This window comes from Perognathus longimembris, chromosome 2 (genome assembly GCF_023159225.1).
Source record: "Perognathus longimembris pacificus isolate PPM17 chromosome 2, ASM2315922v1, whole genome shotgun sequence".
In the NCBI taxonomy this organism is placed as follows: domain Eukaryota; kingdom Metazoa; phylum Chordata; class Mammalia; order Rodentia; family Heteromyidae; genus Perognathus; species Perognathus longimembris.
In genome coordinates, this window is record NC_063162.1 from 11172745 (window position 1) to 11198530 (window position 25786).

Below are 25786 nucleotides of genomic sequence, written 5' to 3' on the forward strand. Positions count from 1 at the left end.
AGCCTGCCTTCCTGACAAGGCAGGCCTGATGCCTGCAGGCTATTAGGCACCGTCTCCTAGCACTTATTCTCCTAGCACTCACCTGGTGGGTCAGCAGAGATGGCATCCTGAAGCGTGGGCTTTGAGAGTGGCTGCCATGCTTGTCTGGCCAGTGACTTCAGAATGTCTAAGGGAGAAGTGAAAATACAACTGAGGCCCACTCCGTGCCCAGGTTCTTACATTGTCAGGCTAGAAGGTATCTGTTAGGAGAGGCCAGTTCCAGCTGCTGCCGCGGCCCTTCTCCCAAAGTCAGAAATGACGGGCCAGATTCATGGGTGGGAAAGAAGGAGGGAGTTGTGCACAGGATATGTGGGGCATGGCTGGTGTCCATTGCCTGGGCCAGGCTATGGGCCTGAAAGCAGGTGAGGCTGGGGCCAGTTGTATTTACGAGGCTCTTTCTACCCACTCTGCCATTGACACATCACCCTACTTGGCATTTTTGAAGTACATGGTTAAGTGGCTTTTAGTGTTCACAAGTTGGTGCAACCATCGCCACCATCCAATTCCAGAACATTCCTTTAGTCTGGAAAGCACCTGGCACTCATTAGTAGTTACTCCCATTCGCATTCCGTCTGGAGCTCGCTGACTTGCAGTTGCTCTTTACTGCAAACTCCAGACAGTTACCCAGCCCTGGGAGCTTGTGGCTGGATGTGGCTGAGAGGAAGAGGCACTGGCTAGCTCTTGTGATTTTATTTTTCCTGTAGTACTGGGGATAGAACTCGAGGTGTCATCCATGCTAGGCTAGTAGTGCTCTACCTCCAGGTCCCACGTCATAAGTTCTTTTGTTTGCATCTTGTTTTTCAGATAGGGTTTTGCAGAATTTTCCTGGGTTGTGCTCAAACTCACGATCCTCCTATTTCCACCTAGGGTAGCTAGACTTACAGGCATGCGCCCCCATGCCTGGTTAACTGTGTGACTTTAAAGCTCTTCACATCTTGGTTTCTTCTGTTGTTAAACGGGGCTGATAAAATCCTATATCCTATCTCATTAGGTTATTTGTAAGGATAAAACAAGATGATACAGACAGTGTGTGCATTATTATTGTTTTCATCCTCTGTAACCCCAAGAAGTATGAGTTATTATTATTCCTTTAGAATGTATAAGGGAAACCAAACAACAGGGAAGTTTAGTAACTTGTTCAAGGTTGCATCAGTGTTTATTTCTAACATGGGGAAACCTGACTTTGTCTTGTTGAGAGAAAAATGTAATGAATTGTCCCCAGATAGGAACCCTAGAGGTCCACAGGTTCTTGAGTGTGCAGACTTGGTTCACAGAAAGTCTTGGGTGGTGGCTGCATCCGTGGGCCTGTGGGAATGGTAACCTCAGGTGTGGGCCTTCTCTTCTGCAGGTCCACCCTTTTCCCAGGGCACCTGCTGCACTGTCAGAACATTGCTTTCCCAGGAATCCACACTGAAGAACAGTGGGACACAAACCCATTCCCCTGCCTGTCCCATGATGGGCTTAGATGTCTCAGGATTTACCTCTGGTCTAGAGAGGGGTTCGTCCCCTTACTTCACTAAAATTGGGGTGTAGATGAAAAGTGAGAAAATGGAGGTAGAGTGGACAGCATTATCTACTAGGAGCCGCTAGTCGCTGAGGTGGGATTTGACTCAGCCCTCTTGTGTCCGGGCCCCTGTGCTTCAGAACACAGGTCCACAAGAACAGCTGTGGCACAAAGACAGCTCTCCACAGGGATCTTGCAGCACCCATGAGCCCGCTTCCCACTCTACTTCCCCTCAAACCTGCATTTGCTCTTCCGCAGCTCAGAGAGATATCGCCTGGCCTCTGCTTGAACTCCCAGGGATGGGCAAAGCAGTGCTTTTCTAGGCATTTCCTTCCTTGTTTTGACTGTACGTCCTTCCTTTGTACGTCTGCTTTGGTGTCAAAATTGGAAAAATTCCCCTGTAGGTGATGTCATCCTTGCATCGGGGCGTGAGTGTCAGGGCGTACGCAGCCATGCTTAGGGGCCGTCCCACAAGGCAGTGCCTCTGCTCCGTGCAGAAGCTGCACAGCTGCATGGGACAGTTCTTCCTCTAACGAGCTCTACAGAGCGGTGAGTACTCACGCCTCTTCCCTGGGGCAGGGAGTTGGAGCTTTGGTTTGTGTCTGGATTCTCCAGGCATCCCTCTCTCCCTGGACACGGTGCGGTTCTTTTCTTATTAGAGGGTTCAGCAGATGGGAGGTGAGGCAGATGTGCCACCTCTCCTGCTGTCTCCTCTTCCTTCCCCTTCCCCACGGACAGATGGTGAGGGTTTGGGAAGGGAAAGGTTCTCAGGGTGAGGCCAACTGGCAAGGAATGGCAGAGAGGCTTTCTTTAATCCCAGGACAGTGGTCGCAGCTGCGCCCTAGCCGCTGAAGGCAGAACCAATCCTACCTCATTCTCTGTCAACATAGGGGCAGGGGCAATCTTGTCCTTGGAGTGGGAGAGAGTCTCTTCATCGACCTGCTCCATTTGAAAATGGGAAACTGGGCTTCCTCTTAGAAGACAGGACGTCGAGGTCAAGGCCACGTGGCTCGCCATGTTGTCCTTGGTGGTTCTGCAAGTGTCCCACGGTAAGCAGGCAGCGGAGGGGGAAGACAGGGCCAGACGGTTTGTCACTCCTGGCAACACTGCCCCTCCACGTTTCCCATCACACAGAGTTTTCCTGAAGGTTCTATTTGCCAAGTTTCTGTCTGGTGGGAATTTTTAGCATAGATTTACAAGCCTGGAGAAGCAAACTGTAACAGAAAAGCATTTGATGACCTTGTACATAAGCGGAGGGCTCTGCCTGGCCCATGGGGGCTCTTGCTCAACCGCAGCTAGACCAATCTTACGATGATGAGGATGGCGATATAAATATAATACATGGGGAAATGACACCACTAATTTCTTGGGTACTTACCATGCACCAGATTCTGCAGATATTATTTTGTTTATCCTTCATAGCGCTTCTACAAATTATCTCACTGTGACCACTTCACTTTGTTTCCTAGGTGAGGAAAATAAAGCTCCAAGAAGTGAAATAGCTCAGCCAAGGCTGGGCTGCATTTGAGTTCTGGTTTCCTGACTCTGCACTTGGGCCTTGAACGCCTGTGTCATCCACAGCCTTTAGATGGTGAAGAAGCAATGGCTCTTGAAATGGAGACCCTGTTCGCCCAGTGAGGATTGAACTTGGAGTCTCTGAGCCTAGAGCAGAGATGCCAGCCGGGACTGGTGATCCCAGCCTGTGGGGGGCACCCTGGCTTTCCCCACACTGTCTGTGCATCTGTGAAATGAGAATTTGCATTCACATCGGCTACTCTTTGGGTCCCCAGAGCTCATGTCTTGGAAACTCAAATCTCCAATGTGATACTGTTGAGAGGTAGTCCCTTTAAGAAATGATGTCACGAATGCTTTGTCCTCCTAAAAGGAATAATGTCAGTATCCCAGGAGTGGGTTTGTATTTGGAGAAGTGAGGTCTTTTTTTTTAAAATTTAATTTATTTATTAATTGAACACAAATTTTTTGGACAGGGTGTTGTGCAAAAAGGGTACAGTTACATAGTAGGGGAGTGTGTACATTTCTTGTGATATCTTACGCCCTGTTTTTCTTTCCCTTCTCTAGGTCAGGTAGACATATATACAATATACAATGTATCAAGAACATATACAGTAGCCACGTGGCCAAGCCCAAGAAAATTCATCTAGGGCTTTAAATGTAATGTCGATATTAGACAATATGTCGACAGTAGTCTTATATGAACGTACATACATAGCTTTTGAGCTATTGTATTCCACTGAGAGGTCAATTTTTGACCTTCATGTGTTGAGTAATTGTTTGGTTTTAGTTACATACTGTTGGGTCGCTGCCCCAATCCTGTGGGAAATACTATTTGACAAGCAGTTTTTGGTTTCATAGACTTGGTAGAAGTGAGGTCTTGGTAAAAAGATGGTTTCCCTTCTTCCTGCCTTACTTCTGCTCTTTTGTCCTCCTTCCTTCTACCATGGGTGAAGGAGCAAGAAGCCCTTTGTTAGATTTACCTCCTAGGACTTGGACTTCTCAACCTCTAGACTGTAAGAAATACCTCTGTTCTCTATAACTTCCCCAGTCTCAGCTGTTCTGTTACAGCAGCACCAAGTGGACTAAGTTAGTATCTGTCTTGTGGTTGCATGGCCATGCGAAACAGCACCTGGGAGAGACAGGATGATCCTCACAGTGCAAGGTGCCTGCAGGCTTGGAGTCAGAGCTCTTGAGTCCGGACGGGCGGCTCCCTGACTGACAGTATGAGCTTCTGCCGAACTTTCTAAGCATCTCTTTTCTCGTCCCCAGAATTGGACTGAGAGTGGTAGCTCGCGGCAGGATTTCCTGCCGTGCACCGGTGAAGTGCCTCGTTCAGTGAGAGCTGATGATGATTGTTTTGCCGGTAGATACCTGCATTTGCATTTTTCTAATACTTTCAAATTGGTAATTTGAGTTTGAATAATCTTGCCAGGAGCCTAAAGTAAAAAACAGACTTAAATATCTGGCTCCGTGAAGGAATTCAGAAGATGGTGGGTGGGGCTGTTACCCCTTGGTGGAGGCCCTGAGTGTCAGTTTTCCTTTCACACGGGGAAGGCAGGCCGGAGGAGAGGCGAGGAGCTGCCTAAGGCTCACCTCTGCCTTCTGTGTCTGACATGAATGCTGTTTGTCATTGAGAGAAGCCATTTTCTTGTCCAGTGGGCCCACTTGGGTTCTGCTGCGATTCTGTAGCTGCCCTGCTTCTTAGCCACGCCCAAACTGCCAGGTGTGATGCACCTGCCATCCCAAGGCGAGGGCCAGGGCCCGAGCGTGGGGGAAACTGCTCACGTGCTAGTGCTTGCAGGAACACGCACACCTCCTTTAAGGTGTGTTCTTACAGTACAGAGGGTCACAATACGGCATCTGCCATCAGAGTTTCACTTGCCGTACCTTTCAGGACGAGAGTCGAGGGAGGGTGCCAGAGCCTTTGCGGAGACTTCCTGGCTCTCCTATACAACACTGGAATCTAAGCTAAGTAAGAATCTCTTGGTCCTTAAAGTAAGATGGCCTGCCTCTCTACAGGGCCAGGATCCCATTTCAGACACGGGGTAGGGCCTCCAGTGACCCCTGCTTGCTTCCTGGCCATCCTGGGGAGGCGTTAGTCTCCTTGGCAGTGAAATGCACAGTCCTTGCAAGCCCATAGGGACAGTGAGGGAAGTTTCCTTTCTCCCTCATCAGCTGAGATTCCCGCAGCGGTGTCTAGGCCTCTGACTTGTGCCTCTGAGTGTCCAGGCAACTCCTGAGAAACATGAGGAAGTGCTTTCTAGACTACTAGCATCCAACAGGTGGGGGTGCTCTTCCAGATCACCCCATAGATGACCCCAAGATACTTCTGCCCTTTTGTCTTCTTTCCAGAGACTCTGCTCAGTGAAGCAGGACCATGTTCTATTTTATCTCTGATTCCCCAGCTCTTAAGATGTCACAGGCACCAAGTGGATAGACAAACATGTGGCAGATAAGACAGGTGGATGGATGAATGGAAGATGCTTCCCTGTGTCATAGGCCTGGCTCAGACTCCCCACTCAGCCTTTGCGTGGTGCTATAGTTTCTGCCATGGCAAATGCTCATTTCCATAATTATTATTTAGCATTGGGAGAGTGGTTATTTTATACCCAGTGTTCTTTGTAGTGAGTGGGTCACCCTATTCATGCCAATAAAATTTCCATTTACTTTGGACATCAACCATGGTGATTTAAAAAAAAAAGCCCATGAATTATTTACTGAAATGGAAGTTCAGCTTACGGTAATAATGCATTAGTTCAGTTAGCCATGGAGCCTGTTATAGGGTAATAAAAGATTTTTTATTCTCCTTCTTCAAAGACATTTCCCAGTAACCTACACATGACCTTGAGCTGATCAATTTTCAAAGATGACACCAGAAGGGAGACATACAATAGAGAAGAGGGAGGGATATTTTTCCCCCTCAAGTAGCTTGATTTAGGCAACTGCCAGCAAATAGCTGTCATCTCACGGTGCACAGGAGAAAGAAAAAAAAATGCATGTTCCATTTTTTAAAGCTGTGAGGACCAGACCTTTAAGAAGGCCAGCCAGGGAGTCTGTCTTCATGTGGTGTATTTAGGGAGTGGGATCAATACTGCCCTCTCTCAGGTCTGCTCTTCCGCTCACAGCCATTGGCTGACTCATGTCTCCTGCAGAGAACAACAACAAGCAACTTCATGAAATGATGATGCTCTTTGAGCTTCTTTTTAGCAAGATGTTTTATGTTAAGAACATCTGCTTTGACTAAGGCCATACTAGAACTGGGAGCACGTAAAAGTGAGTCTGAATTCTGCTGGTCTAGCTGGAAACCAGATAAAGCCAACATTCCAATTATTTTCTTTCCATTTTTTTTTTTCCTTAAGCAGTACTAGGGGTTGAACTCAGGGCCTCCCACTTGCTGGGCAGATGCTTTGCCACTCGATCTATGTCCCCCTGTCCCTTTTGCCTTCATTATTTTTTGAATAGAGTCTTGCTTTGTTGCCCAGGCTCACCTGGACTATGATCTACCCGTCTGTCTATACTTCACTATAACTGGGACGGCAAGAATATGTCACTACACTCACTTTTTGTGGGTTAAGATGATGGAGTCTCACTAGCTTGTCCAGGCTGGCCTCAAACGGCCTCCCAAGTAGCTGGGGTTCCTGGTGTGAACTGTCACGTGTGGCTCCATCGGAATTCTTGTGCCAAGAGACAAGGAGACGAAAACAAACTCCCCCCTCAGTTCTACTTTTTTTTTTTTTTTTTTTTTTTGGCCAGTCCTGGGCTTGGACTCAGGGCCTGAGCACTGTCCCTGGCTTCTTCCCGCTCAAGGCTAGCACTCTGCCACTTGAGCCCCAGCGCCGCTTCTGGCCGTTTTCTGTATATGTGGTGCTGGGGAATCGAACCTAGGGCCTCGTGTATCCGAGGCAGGCACTCTTGCCACTAGGCTATATCCCCAGCCCCTCAGTTCTACTTTGGAATTCTAAGAAGTCTGGTCAGTAGGCTTGTTGGCCAAGTAATCCTCTTATTTATATCGTCTACATTGCTGCAGAACATTTTCATTTATTTGCATTCGTTTTATTCTGCAAAAGTTATTTTACTTTTTTGCTGATAGCGGCATTTGAGCTCTGGGCCTTACACTTGCTAGGTAGGTGCTTTACCACTGAGCCATGCCTCCAGCCTGCAAAAGTTATTTTGAATGTGACTTGGTTGAAGAATGCGTTAGGAGTGGGGGACTCCAGGTGAAAGAATGTATCTATAAATACTGTAGTCAACTTTTCTCTCTTTCTCTCTCTTTTTTTTGGCCAGTCTTGGGGCTTGAACTCAGGGTCTGGGCACTGTCTCTGAGCTTCTTTTGCTCAAGGCTGGCACTCTACCACTTGAGCTACAGTACCACTTGAACCACAGCTCTACTTCTAGATGTTTTGTTTTTTTGGATTTTTGGTGGTTAATTGGAGATAAGAGTCTCCCAGACTTTCCTCAGGCTTGTTTCAAACCTTGAGTCTTCAGATCTTGGCCTCCTAAGTAGCTAGGATTACAGGTGTGAGCCACCAGTGGCCACCACACTTCATTAACCTTTTTTTGTGTGTGTGTGTGTTTAATCCTAATTACTTTTTGGATACAAGAGATCTCGGGACTTTCAGAAACTGTCAACATGCCAAAAGTAACCTTTGTACTCTTCACCTATTGAAAGAGTAGGAAACATCAAGCCCATAGGCCATATCAGATGAGAGAAATTATTTGGTAGATGGATGGCTGGATCGGCATGTATTCTTCTCATTTTTCACATTGGCTACCGTTAGCTGTCCTCAGCTATCTGCCTATATTGATGAATGATGTCATACAGATGCGTCTAAAGACAGCCTACCTCTCTCTGCTTTTGAGTGAGCTTTTTACACAGAGTTTTGAAAACTACCTTGACATGCCAAAGAGTGAAGTATTTAGGATTAGCCTGAGTGCTGATGTGTCTCTACAGGCTTGTATTTTCCTGTGCAGGATTGGTGGAATTTACTGGTGGATTTAGAATATGTGTGTGTATAGCTACGGATGTGCATGCTGGGCTCACATCTATGCACACGACCCCTTTACAGCTTCTGCGCAGCTCCACACGCTGCCCGCACTGTCGCTGAGTTTTAATTCCTAATGGAAAGAATCCATGAAGTTCAGCTGCCTCTAGGCCTAGCAGTGATTAGCAAGTCAGATGGCTTATTTAATACTGCTCCAGAGGCAGTGGGAGGTGGGTGCTATGGGGAAAACCAAAATATCCTTGATTTTTGCCCTCAGAATACCTCAGCCACCCCCCAGGGTCCCAAGGCATATGTTGCGTTTGTGGCTGGAGCCATGCTATTTTGCAGATCAGTAGGATGACCCGGGACATGCTCTGAGACAGGTGGAGTGATGGGATAATTAGAATCAAGCAACGGCACGGTAGGTGGATCGTCTGTGGACCGTAGCATGTTCTCTAACTGCCAACGCCAGATTTCCTGGGCAATTAGATGTTTGGCTTCTCCCAAGGCCTTCTGTGCAAATGCGGACGCATGGCTGCAGGCCTTGCAGGTAGCAGGTGGCATGAGGGCAGCTCGCTGGGGTGGAGGGCACCGCTCCAAAGGCTGCCCTGGGGCCGAGAGCAGGGCAGAGCCATCACCAACAGGTGGTTGGGAACCGAGTTTACATCTCCACTCTCTTCAGGAGCCAGGAACCGTGGGTCCTGATAGCAATAGCAAAGCGTACACCCTCCCAGGTGAGCAACTTGGGTTTTTGATCAAACCTGCCTTTTTTTTTTTTTTTTTAACCATTTCAGTAGTTCTTTTTTTTTTTTTTTTGGTATCTTTTCCGGATTTTATTTTAGTAGCATGAATCAGTTTGTTGTACAGGAGGTTTCAGGTTGATGTGCCCATATATATATATATATATATATATATATACACAATATACACTCATCAGACTCAGCCCTTGTCATTCTTCCTCATTTCCCCTTCCCAAACCAGTCTCAATGGTCTTCATTGTTCCTTTTTCACAAGTTTACATAAACCTATTTTGACTACATTCGCTCTCCTTCACTCTTTCTGTTTACCCTCCCCCTTCCAGTAGCACCCATACCCTAACGGGACCTGGTTTAGTCCTGTCATTTATTTTTTAAGTGTATGCATTGTAACCACTTTTAAATGTTTGACTGAGTGGCATGGATTATATTCACAACATCATGCAACCATCACCACCATTTCTGAACTTTTTCCTCATTCCAATCAGAACTCTGCCCTCATTAAGCAATAACTCCCCATTCCTTCCTCCCTCTGGCCCAGCTCCTGATCCTTTCTAATCTACGTTTTGTCTTTATGAACTTGTCTATTATGGATATTTCATGTATATTATAGAATTATGTAGTATTTGTCTGTTTGGCTTCAGCTAATGGCATTATTTTTCACAGCTTAATACTATTCCATCGTATAGTTCAAGCCTTCCACAAGATAGCGGGTTGTGTACTAAGCGAGCTCCCCACCCCCATCCCCCTGGCCCCGAGTCTCCTAAATGTGTTGACCTTTGTATCTCAGAGGGAGTGCTCAGTTCTTCTCTGCTGCCCTGGAGCCCTGCCAGTCCTGGGCAGCGGGCATGCCGGCACCGGGGACCTGGGCTGCGCTGCCCAGTGACAGTGTGTTGCTTCCCCCTGGGGACCTCTTCTGGCAGGGGAGCCACTGAGCTCAGCACTCTCTAGAGCAAACATCTGTGTTTGAATCATTGAGACAGCTCTGGGGTAATGGGCAGCACGGTGCCGGAGCTGCCTTGCTCTTGGTCCTTCTGCTGTCGGACCTACGTCTCCCAGGGGCCCTCAGCTGCAGGGATGGGGGGTTGCTACAGCCTTTTTTGGTGTGGTTTTCATACTGAATGTCAAAAACCATCAGGGCCACTGGAGAGATGAGTTCATGGTGCTCTTTGGGGCCCCCAGGACAGAGCGAGGGAGGAGTGCACCTGTCTCTCAGGACACAGTTGACTACCCTTTGGGGAAAGTGTCCCATGCTCCTTTTGGGGATTCGAGGGCTGTGGCTACTGTTCCAGAAAATACCTAGGAAACCTGGCACACCCACTCGGATGCTTCAGGGCCACTGTTATCCACGGTGGTGCCTGGGCTAAGCACTGGCCCTACAGACGCATCAGCCAGAGCCTTCAGATGACACAGCAGCCTTGCTGGCCTAGTGGGGATCAGGTGGCCGGGGAGAGGCCTGGGTGGAGAAAAGCGGGTGCCTGGCCTGGACTTCTGGCTGGATTGGGGCCTGCTTGTCAGCCACATGCCTGGAAAGCAGAGCCATGCCAGCTTCACTCCTGTCCCTGGCCGACCCTTTCTACTTCTAAAGAGCTCTGGCTTTCTTTTCAGAAACAGCCCCGACATCTACGTATTCATCTCCTGCCCGGAGTCTTGGGGACACGGGAATAACACCTCTCTCCCCTTCCCACATCGTGGTAAGTGTGTGTGTGTGTGTGTGTGTGTGTGTGTGTGTGTGTGTGTGTATACCTGCTCACTCAGTTTAGGCTGATGGTAAGCCCCACACATCCACTGGGAGGAAATGAGGAGGTAAAGTCAGCCCTGTTTCAGCCACAGGAGCCCTGACAAGCCCCCCTGTGCCTGGAAAAGAGCCCTGGGCCCGCAGCTCTGGAAGATGCAAGATGCAGGATCACAAACCAGCTTCTCATTTCTGATGCACTGGCTTCCTCCACTGCAGTGGCCAGCTCGTCTGAGAGCCTGTGGCTGGGGAATTGCTTTCTGCCATGGTTGGCCTGCGAGAGAAGACCTGAGCAGGATTTGCCTGCAGGCAGGGGGCTGGAGACTGGGCTGTCTGTCCCTCGTAGGACCCTCCCCCAGACCTTGCACTATGGGGAGATGTGGCAGGCATGGGCAGCCGTTCTCAGGGCTGCATAGAACCATCTGGAATAGAGCATTGGAGAACTGCTGAGAATGTGGGAGCCACCACTCAGGAGGGAGGCCAGCTGGATTTAGTGTCCTCAAAGCTGTCCACAGTCCTGAATCCCACAAACTAGGAGGGCTGTTCATCCTGGCCAGGTTGTGTGGTCTTCAAACTCAGCATCCAGGGCTGGGAATATGGCCTAGTGGCAAGAGTGCTTACCTCGTATACATGAAGCCCTGGGTTTGATTCCCCAGTACCACATATATACAAAATGGCCAGAAGTGGCGCTGTGGCTCAAGTGGCAGAGTGCTAGCCTTGAGCAAAAAGGATCCAGGGACAGTGCTCAGGCCCTGAGTTCAAGGCCCAGGACTGGCGAAAAAAACCACACACACACACACACACACACACACACACACACACACACACACACACAAACTCCGCATCCAGTGGGAGCTCTTAGGTGGGAGGATGGGGGGCAATGGGGTTAGAGCTTAGGAGTAATGTCCTCATTCCCTGCTTCAGCCAAGAAGGCCAAATATAAAATGTGCTGGTTTTCTTGGGCACCAGTGGTGCACACCTATAATCCGAGATGCTCAGGAGGCTGAGATCTGACGATCGTGGATCGTGGTTCACAGCCAGCCCAGGCAGGAAAGTCCATGAGACTCTTATCTCCAGTTAAGCACACAAAAAAGCCAAAGTGGAGCTGTGGCTCCAGTAGTAGAGTGTTAATCTTGAGCACAAAAGCTTACGGACAGTGCCTAGGCCCTGAGTTCAAGCCCCAGGACCGGATTTAAAAAAAAAAAAAAAAAGCTGATTTTATACTTTGGAGTTTGATGGGAGCTTAAAAATTGTTTTAGCAGCCATGTTGCTTAAAAACAAAAACAATGCAATCTGGGATGGCCGCCTGCCTCAGATATCTGAGGTTCTGAGGACGTGAGGCTCTGCCGGGTCAGGCAGGGTCCCCGCGTGCCCTCTGCTCACGCGGGTGGAAGGCTGCACAGATGGAGAGGGCACCGGGAGGCGCGATGGTCACAGCTGGCAGAGTGCTTGAGGCCATCTGCGTGGGGACGCGGGGAGCCGGGGGGTGGAAGGTACGGGGAACTCCCAGGCTTCCGCCCCAGTGGCCGCATTCCTGTAATGAATCACACGCGTGCGCAGTTGGTAAGGGGAGCCAGAAGGCAGCAGTGCCCACTGCCCTTGCCCTCTCAGTTTCTTTCTGAGCCACTTTTGTGGGGGCCGACCAGCAGCTGGCCTGCACCCCCCCCCACCCCGCCCCAGGGATGGTATGTGGCAGACTTGAGTGGAAATGTGGGGGCCTCTGAGTCTGCAGTTGAGTGTCTAGCTGGGCAGGGTGGAAGTGTCTTCCCGGAGGCCATGCCGGCCCCCGACCCCAGTGCATCACCGTGTATCCACAGAATGACACTGATGCTAATGACGCAGAACAGCAGACCTTTCTCGTGGTGGTGGCCATCGACTTTGGAACCACATCCAGTGGCTATGCATACAGCTTCACCAAGGAGCCAGAATGCATCCACGTGATGAGGTGAGTGCTTGGGGGAGGGGGGAATGGAGCCGACTTGGGGGCGGGGCCAGTCCTCAACCTATGCTGACTTGGGGGTGGGGCCAGTCACTGAGTTTAGAACAACTCTAGATTCTGGTCCAGCTCAATCCAGTGACCCACTGGGCCACTTTGAGGAGCCATGTTTCTCCTATCTGTCAAAGCATGGGTTTAATTCTGATTTAGTTGGGGACTACAGCACGTTTGAAACTCAGAAGGGGTGATTTTCCTGGTATGTCCTGGGCAGGAGGGGCCAGGAACCACCCTAAAGGACAGCTGGTTGTCCAGGGGTTGATTTGGCCATTTGCTCCAGGGGTTGATTTGGCCTTTTGCTGTGTGACTTTAGGCAATTGCTGAACTTGCTAGCCCTCAGTTTCCTCGTCTGTGGAATGGGGACAAGGGCAATGCCTGCCTCACAGGGTGTCCGTGCAATTAAATAAGATGGATGTGCTCAGCGCATAAGAGAATGCAAGCAGGGAAGCGTTTTAACACTGGTGAGCGTAGACAACACCAGCTGCGGTGCCAACGGCAGGAAGCTCCAGGCTTGCGAGAAGGGAGTGGGGGTGAAGCTCAGCCCAAGCCTCTGGGGGCAATCAGGGCTGGTTGCTCCTGTCCTGCTTCTGATATACACAGCAGCCCGGTGGCTCTCATCCCCACTCATCTCCAGGCTCCAGCGCCTGCGAGGACACTGATGTGTCCCGGCTCCAGTACTGGCCATCAGAATCTTGACCTGTGACTTTCCTATGGTATCTGCACCCCACCCCCCAAGCTGAGGAAGGCTGGGGTTTACCACACCCATTCTCCATCTAGGGGACTGCTTAAGCTATGCCATAATTGGCTTTTCGTTGCCTCTCCCAGAGTGATTGTGGAATTCAGTGATCACTCCCAGAGTCAGACTTCAGGTACTTTTCTAAAGTGTCTCGTAAAACAGGGGTCGTTATAAAAGTGGCTCTCACCAAGCCTTGGTGGAGGCCCTACTTTCTCTGGAAAATCAGAGCTAGCTCAGCCAGAGGTCATTGTCACCAGAGGCTCTGGAGAATGTTGGCTTACTAGGAAATAACAGAAATCCAGTTTTACCACTACATGGCCCCCAATCCTCTATTGTACCTCTGTGAACCAGAGGTGCTGATGGTTCTGTATGGTCCCCTGAGATGGAAAACCCAGATGAAAAAATAACAGGAATATGTTGGCCAGCTTCCAGGTAGTTGTAGGAAACACTATTCCACAGGATGGCCAGGCGGCAAAAGTAGAAAAGAAAGAGTGACAATAACTTTGAACTTGTTTGCAGGAATACTTACAAAGCAGCACTTTGTGGGGCTCAGGCCTCTGGAGACATCATCTCAGTGCAGAGGCTTTGGAGGAGGGCTGAATTTTGTTTTTAATCAGGGCATATTAACATAACCATGGGACAGGCAGAGAAAGGTTTGAAGGGGAAGCCTAATCTTTTGCATTTAAATAGGAAAGAAGGAATATGGATTTGAAGGGGCAAAAGCTCCAGAGGTCATTATCCAGAGGTCATTATCCATGAAGAATGTCTCTGTGGACAGCGATCACAAGTTCCGTGGTGGAACACGGTGTGCAGAGCTGCTGCCTCGCATAAGAATTATCCTCGTGTTACCATATGGGCTCCTCTGGGACCTTGTGGGCCCCAGGGCTAGAGGTTTGCATCCTGGCGGAGCTTGACAGGGAAAGTGGCGGGCATGATTGATTCCAGAGCAGTCTGAGTGTCAGGCCTTGTTGGCGGATGGCACTTATCTGGGCTGTGATGGCCCTGCTCTTGCTTAAAGATATAATGTATGTGGGTCAGGTTTGAATCCAGCCTTGGCCACAGCCTTCTCTAGTGAACTGGGGTAGTGAGTGGCTCATTCCCCCTTTCTCTGAATCTTCACCTGAAGTTCTCAGGTCCCCTGGCCAGGGCCTGGCTGAGAAGGGACCGGCCTGGGCTCGTGGCACCCCTGCTTCTACCACTCACTCCCAAGGAGAGAGCAAGCACCAGGTCACCAGGTCACCGCTCTCCTCATCAGTCCCATCTGTCTTCTTTCCTTCTGCCTGTCAAATCGTTTGGAAATTTCTCTGAGATCCAGCCTACCCTCGTCCTGCTTCCACACCAGTCGATCTGTGTGTCTGTCTGCACCTTCCCCTGCCCTCTTGTGGCTCCTTCTCAGTGGACAGCCTTGTGCAGCCATTTTCCCCCTTGATGATTCCTTCAGTGTCTGTATCCTATCTGGTCGTTATGGTTGTCACTCCAGGTCCACTTCCTGCAAGGATCTCTTCCCCTGACTCTAGGCTTGTGCTTCTGGCCCCCTTCCTCCAGGAATTCAATTCGTCATGTTCAACTGGAGCCCCCCCACCCTTCCCTGTCCCTTGCTTCTTGGCCAGGGCTCTTAGTCCTGCGTCTGCTCTCTGCTCAATGCTCCCACACTTGGAGATTTTCGGGGCACCTGGGCTCCTGGTGACCACCAACACAGACAGTTGGGTGTCCCCCCCACCCCACCCCCAAGCATCTGGGTACCCTTCCATGACCTTGCTCTCATCCTGTGGCCCTCTCCTACCTGCTTCATTACCAGGCCTGACCTCATCTGGTCTTCCTATCCCACTCCTGGAGTCCAGTTTACTCTTAAGATCAGCAGATCTGATTGCGTCTAAGACCTTCACTGGCTCCCTGTTACTTACCAATGGAATTTCTTGAGTCCTAGAGTTCTCCTCAGCCTGGTCCCAGTCCCTTTTCCAGCCTCATTTCTTGCTCTTCCCATCTATACAGTCATTCCTGTCATCTATAGACTCCGTGTAATCTGCACTCTCTCTTATATCCATATACGATCTGTGCCTGCTCTCCTCTGAGAAGCCCGCAGTGGCCTTTGAGATCCAGTTGTCTTGCACGTCTGGTCTCCTCCAGTCCCACATTCTCTCCTCCACCCACCAGCTGGCACCTCTGCCTTCTCTGATCTCAGGTATTTTCCCTGGATCCCTTGATTTCAGCAAGTAAGGCAGAATCTATGCCTCCATTCAATTCCTACCTTGTTTTAAACAGATTCGAGCCAGCTCTATACATCTCTATTTGCGTTCAGTGCTGACAGATGAAAAACAGACAAAACTACATTACGTAGCAGACTGAGTTTCTTGAAGGCAGAGACATCAATCTTTCATTCCTATGTCACCAGCATGTGGATAAACACGGACCTTGTTACTGAGCAAGAACCTGGCACTTGCCCCTTCCGTTTTCCCTCTATCCCTCTATTTCTTCTTTCCCTCCCTCTCCTCTCCCCCTCCCCTCTATCCCTCCCTTATTCTCCTCACCTTCCTCTTTTTTCTCTCTCCCCCTCCCTCACCCACCTCTTGTGATGCTGGGGATTGGATCCAGGTCCTCTTGCAAGGTAGACAAGTTCTTTACCCTTGGGCCGCACCCACCACCCTTTTGCTTTTGTTTTGGGAATAGTGTCCCACCTGCTTTGCCTTGGCTCAGTGTCACAAACAAACTCTGGATCCTCCACCTTTTACCTCCCAAGTAGCTGGGGTTACAAGTATGTCTCCCCACACCCGGCTCCGTTTTCATTTGAACTGAGGTCCTGTCTCAGCGGCTGCTAGCCAGCTGCACTGGGGTGTTATCGGCGCCTCCACGTTTCTGACGACTATGGCGCGCACAGACATGGGGTGCAATGCTGCGCCTGAACTGGAATATTGAAAGGAAGCCCCATAACTTCTGTCCTCCTTTGGTGGCAGGCGATGGGAGGGAGGTGACCCTGGTGTATCCAACCAGAAGACGCCCACCACCATCTTGCTGACCCCAGAGAGGAAGTTCCACAGCTTCGGGTATGCCGCCAGAGACTTCTACCACGACCTGGATCCCAACGAGGCCAAGCAGTGGCTGTACCTGGAGAAGTTCAAGATGAAATTGCACACCACGGGGGTGAGTGAGCCCCTCCAGGCCCTTCCCCATGTGGGGAGCCCGCAGTCCTCCAGCCTAGAGTCGGCCTGATGGCCTTCCGTATGGATTGGGGCTGTGCTGGCGGAAGCACAGGGACTTCTTGAGTTCAGAGCTGTGGCTTTCTAGAACTTGGCCACCTTCCTGAGCCTGGGAGAGCCCAGAAGATGGGGGAATTGGGGGGAAGGGGCAGGTGAAGGAGGCACTGGCTGGGAGGAGGGGGCTTGTACAGATAGGATATGCCAGTTAGTTACTCACCATCCTCCCTGCTCTGAGGACAAAGCCTAATTCTCTAGCCTGTCTCCATCTGGAGGTCCTGCCAGTTTCCCCCTGTTTCTTCCTGGCCCTAAGGAGCTTCCTCTTCCGTTTTTCTCCCACTCTGTGTCCATCCTCCATCCCACAGGGACCTTTCTCACCACTTTTAGTGACCTCTGTCCCAACAGCATCTGGTAGCATCTGTATGAAGTTCCCAGCCCCTCCCCTCCCCCCCACCAACCATATGCAGCTGCTTTGGCTTCTGGCCTTGGAAGGGAGGCAGCCATCTTGAGCTCCCAGAGGATTAGACAAGGCAGGCCTCAAAATAGGAAGTCTTCTATTTTGGTGGCTTGGTTGACAGCTCAGCAAAGAGTGAAAACTTCATTCTGCTGTGTGTCACACGCACATGGCCACCGGTTGGCGTGATCTCCGTGTCCAGTGGTGGAAGGGCTCTGCAGGTGGACTGTGAATATTCACGCGTGGCGGTAGTATGTACATGTCAGGGGCGTGGTGCCTGCTGCCTGTTTACTCTCACTGCACTCTGCTCTTGCTCTGAAACCTCTGCTGCCAGAGGAGCCAGGGCAAAGAGAGAGAGAGAGAGAGAGAGAGAGAGAGAGAGAGAGAGAGAGAGAGAGAGAGAGAGAGAGAGAGAGAGAGAGAGAGAGAGAGAAAGGAGGGAACTGTGAAGGTGGGGCCTGGAGGGACAGCGGGGCCTCTTTTGTGGTAAGAAGCCTGTCAAACTTGGGGGAATGTAAATAGGGCTCACAGGGATTCCTCAGGCCTCCAGCCATTCCCAGAGCCCAAAGCAGGCCTCCTTCATCTCGCTGTTACTCTTTTCTACCAGGACCTCACCATGGAGACAGACCTGACGGCTGCAAATGGCAAGAAAGTCAAAGCCCTTGACATCTTTGCTTATGCCCTGCAGTACTTTAAGGAGCAGGCATTGAAGGTAGGACCCCCAACTAGTCAACTAGTCGGCTGATGTGAGGACCCGTCAGGGTTGCTGGACTTGATGGCTAGAGGAGGCGCAGCCTGCAGGGAGTGAGCCAGGCCCGGGTCACAGTGGCAGGATATGCCCTCGGCAGCTGCTGGGGGGCAGGTAAAATGGCGCCACCGCTTTGGAAAAGTGTGACAGATCCTCTGAAAGATAACCAGAGATACCGCAAGATATTGGACAGTTCTCTTCCTAGGGAGGTACAGAGAGAAATGAAAACGTGTTCCCATGAACATTTGTGTGCATGAATGTTTATGGCATTATCTATAATAACTGAAAAGGAGAAACAACTCAGCTGTCTATCAGCCGACAAAAAGGTAACCAAAAATCTATTATTGAGCCATGGAAAGGAAATGAAACGCAGATACGTGCTACAGTACGGATGCAGAAATCATGTGAAATAAAAGAAACCGATACCAAAGCCACATAGTGTATAATTCCATTTATGGGAAATGCCTAGAACAGACAAGTCCACAGAAAACAGATTGGTGGTTGTCAGGGGTGGGGGATAGGAAGGACTGGCCACTAAAGGCTGTGGGCGATGAAATGAATTCCATAGTGGGGTTGGTTGCATGGCCTTAAGGACAGACGAAAGCCTGCTGCTATCTACACGTGAAGGGCGAATCCTGTCATTTGTGAATTATAGCATAGGTTAAAAAGAGGCAGACAGGAAGCCCACTTAGTAGCTGTCTTGGGCAAATTACTCACCATTTCTAAGAATGACTTTCTTAACCTGAATAATGGTGTTGTTTTTTTTTTTTAAACAACTTTGTGATCCAGTTGATGTTACATGAAATATGGGCCATGAAGTCTCTCTCTCAGGGCCTGGTATACTGTAGAAGCTTGACAAATGGTGGCTGCTAGGGCTGTCTGTGTTCCTCCTCCTCCTCTTCTTCAGCCTCCTCCTTTCCTTCCCTCTGAGTGCCCTACCACAGCCTTGGGGAGAAGCTATCCGTTTGAGCCCCTCGTATCACCGCGGTGGCTTAAACATGTCCCTCCAAAGTTCGTGTGTTGGCGACTTAGTCCCTAAATGTATACGTTTGGAGGTGAGGCTTTTGGATGGTCACTAAGATGGGAAGAGACCATAGGCCTGGAGCCCCCATGATGGCATTAATGGCTTTGTAAGAAAAGGGACAAAGAGCCGAGCTGGCACACTCACTATCTTAGCATGTGATGCCTTCTGCTGTGTTAGGATGGATGCATCCAGAAGGCCCTTGGCCAAGCAGGTGCCAAAGTGTGTGCTTTAGTCTTCCCAGCCAAATCAACATGTATTGTTTACAAAGTTCCCAGCTGGTGGTATTAGTCACAGCAACAGATTTAAGCATAGCGATAGATTTCAGACAATCACCTTCACAGAGCATTGTGACCACTATGATCCAGAAGGCTAGAAACCTAGGAATTTGGAGTGGAATATGGCCGCTCACCCAAGGTCTCCTCTTATGGACCTGGGGTGAGTGGTGAGAATCTGATCATTTGAGAGTCCTGATGCCTTGAGCTCCTCCACACAGAATGGAGAACTTCAGAAGCAGTAGTACTGTTTGAGAACTTGTCTCCTCTGTCACAGAGGCTCCAGCCAATAGGCTGGCCTCTTCCCTTGCCAAAGCCGGAGGCACTGGGGTGGGTAGCGAAGCCCTCCCATGCCCTGGCTGGGCTTAGGGAGTCTGTGTGTTCCTGGCTGGAGGACTAGCTCGTGTGACTGGAATAGACTGCAGTGGAATATGTGCCGATGCCATTGAGTGACAAAAGTCTCTCTCACACACACACACACACACACACACACACACACACACACACACACACACGAGGCTGTCAGCCATTCCTGGAGGAGCCTGAGGCACAAGCTTCTCACTGTGGGCTCCCTTCTCTTCCAGGCACCTTTCCCACCTCCCCCTCCTCCGAGGCCTGGAAAGCGCACCACTCAGCTGTTTTTCTATTTCAGGACTTTACATTCTTAGCCTGCATGGTATCCAGAGGCCTGCTTAGAGTCCTTCCTGACACGCCACTTCCATCACCGGCCTCTGTATGTGTGTGTGCCAGTACTGGGCCTTGAACTCAGTGCCTGGAACTCTCAGCTTTTCTGCTCAAGGTTGGGTGCTCTACCACTTGAACCATACCTCCACTTCTTGCTTTCCACTAGTTAACTGGAGATAAGAGTCTCACTTTCCTGCGCAGGGCTGATTTTGAGCTGTGATCCTCAGCTCTCAGCCTCCTGAATAGCTAGGGTTACAGGTATGAGACACCAATGCCTGGCTCCTATCATTTGCATTTTAGAACACCAGGCAGACCTTCAAGAAAACAAAAACGAAAAGTGATTAAAAAAAAAGTCTGCCTATATCACCCAAATCTCAGCCGCTCAAGTAGCTAGGATTACAAGCCTGAGCCTAGCTGATGCTTGAATCAGCCAACAGACACGAAGGCCACACAGTGCTCAAAGAAGCTGGCCCCTCTCAGTCCTCTCCACAACTCTGTGAGCTAGTTGTTATTGTCCCCATTTTATAGGAAGGGAAACTGAGGGCTGGGAATATGGCCTAGTGGCAAGAGTGTTTGCCTCATATACATGAAGCCTTGGGTTCAATTTCCCCAGCACCATATATATAGAAAACGGCCAGAAGTGGCGTTGTGGCTCAAGTGGCAGAGTGCTAGCCTTGAGCAAAAAGAAGCCAGGGACAGTGCTCAGGCCCTGAGTCCAAGGCCCAGGACTGGAAAAAAAAAAAAAAAGAAGAAGAAGGGAAACGGAGGATCCAAAGACCTACAACAAGGAAACGGCCACAGCGATTTCTCTCCACCTGTCTCTCTCTCCTCTAAAGTCACATTTGGGGGAGAAGGAGGAGCTAGAACTCCCCACCTGCTGAGTCTTCAGAAAACGTGTGTCCTTGTCACTAGCGGTGCCACTCCACCTGCTGCCTCTTGTTTCCCTTGGCTTTAGGAGCTGAGTGACCAGGCGGGCTCGGAGTTCGAGAACTCCGATGTCAGATGGGTCATCACGGTTCCTGCCATCTGGAAACAGCCTGCCAAGCAGTTCATGAGACAAGCTGCCTACCAGGTGAGGGCAGAGGGTGCGGAGTGCGGACAGAGAAGAACCCAGGGTGCCCATTCGAGTCTCCTCCTCCCCCCACCCACCCCCAGGCATCTTCCAGCATCCACAGGCTGCTGGCGGAGGCTGTGATAAGGCCTCCGTGGGGAGGGATAGGCCGCGGCTCCTGGGTCAGGCTGACAACTATGGGGTTGGGCTCTGTTTCCTTTGTGCATTCCCAGGCTATGTATCCTCAGCTGATTCTCTGAGGTTCATAGACTTTCCTATAGGTGAATATAACTAAGGAATCTTCAGGAAAAGGCTTGGGAAATATTTGAGAAAGAAAAGAATACAGATGAACCATTGGCCAGGAACCAGACATTTCAGTCAGCATGGTGCAGAGGCAGAAACTATCTGCAGTGTGGAAATAAGAGCCTAGGATGGTCCCTTGCACACTTCCCAGGGGGAGCCACAGGGGAGTATGCAGGGTACTCAAAGAGGGGTGAGGGCTGCCACCCAGAAGCCTCTGAGACAGGGCCCTCCATCCCTGAGAACATCGGCGCCACAAGCCTTCAGGAAGCTTGTGCCAGGTCAGCTGGCCATGATGACCTGCTGTTCTCCTGGGGCAAACCTGGCTCTGTTGGGTTTCAGCCCCTCGGCCTAGGGCCCACTTCCAATCTCTGCGCCTTGGAGTCAATTTTGAGTCTTCACCCTTAGGCCCAGATGGGGCCCATCACCAACGCAACAGATGTCTCCTTGCCCTGTTCATCGCACAGCTCAGGAAACCTCTGGCCCGCCTTTGCAGAATCAACCCTGAGTCACAGCGTGTGCTGAAGTGGCCATGGGAACCCCAGGGTTATGTATTGCATTCAGTGCTCAGGGCTTTCTCCTCAAGCAGCACGCAGTGTTCAGCTTACAGATGGTCAAGGGCAGGGAGCGTCCCTCCCTGCGCTCTCTCCCTTTCCTGAGCTGTTTCCTCTGCTCTCCCCTCCATCCATGCAGCGTGAGAATCTGGCTCTGGGTATGGAGCTGCCAAAAATAGATTTGTTTTTATAGGACTGAAGGAAGAGGGTGGAAGCTCCAGCAGCTAGAGGCAATTTCTTCAAGAAGACAGGAAGGCAGAATGTAGTCCAGAGAAGCCCTGGGCTTGACAGAGCTTTTGCTGCAGTGTCAGCCTTCAGAGCCTGCTCTACCACCACCCGGCACTCTGGTCTTTCCCAGGGAAGGATATGTAAGACTCGGGGCTTCCACTCCCAGTTCTCAGCCCCTGGGAAGACTTCAGTAACAAATGTGTGACCCGTAAAAAGCCAAATCTTATTTTTAGCCTGAAGAAGGAAGAGGTGCTGAGATTGATCAGCTGGTCAGAGCAGTGGGAACCCCTGGCCATCTCTTTCTAAGACTGTGTCTCTGAGAGGGTGGGGCAGGAAGAGCACCCCACATTGGTTAAATCTGTGATGGAAGCCAAGCAGGGGAGAAAGCAGTGTCCTTGGCCTTGGTGGCCTAAAAGTGGCCTTTCAGAGAGTAAAGGACGGCAGCTCCCGGCAGGAATACAAGTGATCAGTGTTAAGGAATATGGGCAACTTGCTTTCTGAAGTTCAAAAACGTACCATATACAGGGCAGGTAACCTTTTCTTTGGTCCAGTGTCTTTTAGCTGGTGGTCAAGTAACTCATAATATTGAATTGCAAGAGATGTATTGGGCGCGCCATTGCCTGGCCGATGGTTCTGTAGTCTCTTTAGCTCTTTAGGAGGAGTCCCAGAAAGGAAGGAAATGAAGGTTTCTGCATCTCTCCACACCCACCACCACCACCATTGTTAATGTAGAATTGGGAAGTGACAGCAGGTCCTATGATGGTTAATTTTATGGATCAAAAGGTGCTTGTGGGCCAAAAGGCACTCGGATGTCTAGTTAAAAAAATTGTTGTTGGTATTCCTGTATGGGCGTTTTGGGTAAGTTCAACATTTAAATGATTAGACTGACTGGAGCAGATGCCCTCCTTCATGTGGGCTGGGCTGCCTCCCATCAACTGAATGCCTGAGTAGCGCCATAGGCCAAGTAAGCGCCAAGTAAGGAGGGCTTCTCCTGCCTGTGCCTCAGAGCACCGACACTGGTTTTCTCCTCCTGCCTTCCGACTCTGGCTGCAACATTAGCTCTTCCTGGTTCTTGAACTTGAATTTCTGTCTTTGGCTAAGAACACCACCACCAGACCTCTTGGGTTGGGAATTATTAGGCACCATAATCGTGAGCCAAATCCTTGCAATAATTCTCTTTATTAGTTTCTTACTGGTTCCATTTTTCTGGAGAATCCTGGCTGACACAGTACCCAAGGAAAAAAATGCATCAGTGTCAGCCTGAGGATGCCAGCTGTCCATCTCTGTGGATCAGGGTTAATGAGTAGGTATGTACTTTCTTCTACAAGTTAGCCACTGCGTGCCAATCCCTATACCCAGCCTGCCTCCAGCTGGCCTGCCTTCAGGTAGAAGATCCCGGGGAATGTGACCAAATGGGGGTGTCATCCGAACAAAGGAGGACTGGGCATGCCCACCTTATCTGCTTGGCAAACACAGAGAGACCCTCCTTCCAGACTTAGGGGATGCTGTCACCATGGTACAGTCACGTGGTGCTGAGTGTCAGGAGCAGATGTGAGATAACGCTCTTTGCAGCATCTTCAGGTCGGGAGCTGGGGGGTGGGGGTGAGCTCTGCTCAAGTCACTTCCCATGAAGGCCACAGAGCTGTCCACACAGATACGTCTCCTCCGTGGAACTTTCCAAGTTTGGACTCAGTGCTTATTGCAGAAATGGGTTGAATCTCCGTCTCTTACGAGTCACTCACACAGGACACCTATAGACCCTTTACGAGTCTCCAGGCACAGGACAGGAGCAGAAGGAACAGCTGATCCTTTTCTGAAAGCTTTGGGAAAGAAATGGAATATAGGAGAGTTTGTACTGAATCTGGGACAGGGGGGATCATGGACGGGAAATAGTCTATTTTTTTTTTCCTAAAGGCATTTTGCCTAAAATGTGTAACTCTAGTAGGCTCCAGAAACCTACTAAATAAATGATGCTACCATATGTATGGTGATGTCATCTAACGGGAGGCGAAGCAGCTTGCATTTGCCTCTCTGGCAGAACAAGCTGCCCGGGGAAAAAAAGAACCCTGTCAGGAGAGACAGAAGTGCAATATGCCCAGAACTGGTGCAGCTGGGGCCCTTTTGAACTTGACGGTAGATCTAGCAGAGCACTTACTTGATGTAGCCGTTCTTCTCAGTCGTGGACACAATCCCTTTGGCAGGTTTTCCTGGCAGAGCGAGAGAGCAGCGCTAAAAGCTGCCCCCATTCCTGGGGAGTCACGTGGGGTATAGCGTGCTCTTGCTTCCAACATTTTCTATTTGGAGAATCCTCAGGTTCCTCTGTGGCATGCTTCTGCTTGAAGGCCGGAGGAGGCAGGGTCGTCTGATTGATTGACTCAGCAGCTTGTTCCCTAGCAGCACCTAAGCCCTCAGGAAATGCGCCATTCTGTGGAGAAGCTGGGTGCGTCTACACCATCCCTACATAGTTGGGGATAGAGTATGTGAAATGCCTGGCAGGGGCCCCAGTAGAGGGAGAGCTCACATCAGTAACTGAGGTTCCAGCTCCAAAGGCGGAGCTCACAGACAGGATGTCCTATGTCCACGCAAGCAGCGAAGCTTACAGTCTAGGCAAGGAGCCCATCAGAGATGAAGGTGCCCAGGTTGGTTCTTTCACATTTTCTCCTGTTCTTAGAGGTCGTGAGTGGTTCTGGATCTTCCTGGGGAGATGGGATTTGTGCAGAGCTGGCTGCTCTCCCCCCTGCACCCCCAGTGCTCCTCCTCTGTGCCTCCTTACGAGTTTCCTGGTAATAACATGGCCCCTCAGTCTTCCTGGGGAACATGAAAGAAAATGGATCAAACAAAAGCGTCGTCCTTATTTTGTCCTGGGTTTCCCCAACACTTCTCAACACCTCCCCCCATCTTGCTGCTTCTTTGCCTCTGGAGTGGGGCTCTCTTCACCTCCATTCTCCCCTGAAGCTTCTCCCAGGTGCACTGGGGCTCTCCTATCTCTGGAGCCAAGGTCAGCCCAGCTGGGGAGGGAACAATGAAAGATGCCCTCCTGTGGTTACTGCCTGTGCTGTTTGGGGCACACTCGGGTGGCCTAAGGGTTTCCTCTCAGTGGCAGGAGGACCAATTTTTCAGGATTGTCACACTTGCACACTCATATACTCCCTCTGGTTGTGTCATTTTCCACAGGGTTTTCATGTCTCTGCTTCTTGATTTGACTTTCCATTGAAAGATTTCCCATCTAAGTCAGAGACCCTGCTCAGAATCTGAGCTCCAGGATGGGTAGAGGAATGAGGAACGGTGGGCAGCTCTTTTTCCACTCCTGTCTGCTCTACCACAGACCTGGCCTTGGTGCTGCTGTTGGCATATGGGGTCGGCTGTTGCAAGTCCTACCTGGTAGGCTGACACCCAGTAGGACATAAGATCTATAATGTGTCTTGGAGCTGGCGGGTCTGCCTGTCTTCCTTCACACAAAATCCCCAGGCTCCATCCAGGGGCCCTGTCTCTCCCAGTTCAGTGTCTAGTCTCAGTTTTGGGAGAGAGCACTGTGGAGGTATGCCCTCGTGCCCCTCTCTGGGGAAGCTGCCATTGGCTTCTATTCTCCCAGGAGGTCCTTGGCGCTACAAAGCCAGGATGGAGAGCTTAGCGCATGAGCTGTCCTAAGGGGAGGGGGATCCGTTCTGCTCTCGGCTTTGGATTTCTCATTTGGGCATCCTAAGATCTCGGATTCAGCGCTCTTATCATTTCTGTTGGCATTTCAGGTGTGTGACCCCCATCTGCTTTTCCTGGACATCTTAACTTGCAGCTGTCTTGCACACAGTATGTCTGGCAGGACCCCCGGGAGGAAGGGAAACTGGGACAGAGGGACTTTTCATTGCTTGAACAGGGAGCAGCAGAAAACCTTTCTTGCCCAAGTCATGTTCGATGTCACCTAAGGGCAGACACAGCCTCTTGGATCCATGGAGCAGGCTGATGACGAGTATGGACGCTACCACATGGGTGGAACGAGTTCACCTTTAAATCAGTGGAGAAGGTT

At 50.4% G+C, this 25786-nt stretch overlaps 1 protein-coding gene across 5 annotated transcripts in view; it reads left to right on the forward strand.

Annotated features, from left to right (window-relative positions):
* Hspa12a (heat shock protein family A (Hsp70) member 12A) overlaps positions 1–25786 on the forward strand; it is a 129029-nt gene that overhangs the window by 92443 nt on the left and 10800 nt on the right. For all 5 annotated transcript variants that reach the window (XM_048338166.1, XM_048338165.1, XM_048338168.1 and 2 more), the window contains 5 exons: positions 10404–10489; positions 12348–12475; positions 16211–16397; positions 17512–17616; positions 20588–20704. In XM_048338166.1, coding sequence (XP_048194123.1) covers positions 10404–10489; positions 12348–12475; positions 16211–16397; positions 17512–17616; positions 20588–20704 — 623 coding nt within the window. The remainder of the gene's footprint in view (positions 1–10403; positions 10490–12347; positions 12476–16210; positions 16398–17511; positions 17617–20587; positions 20705–25786) is intronic.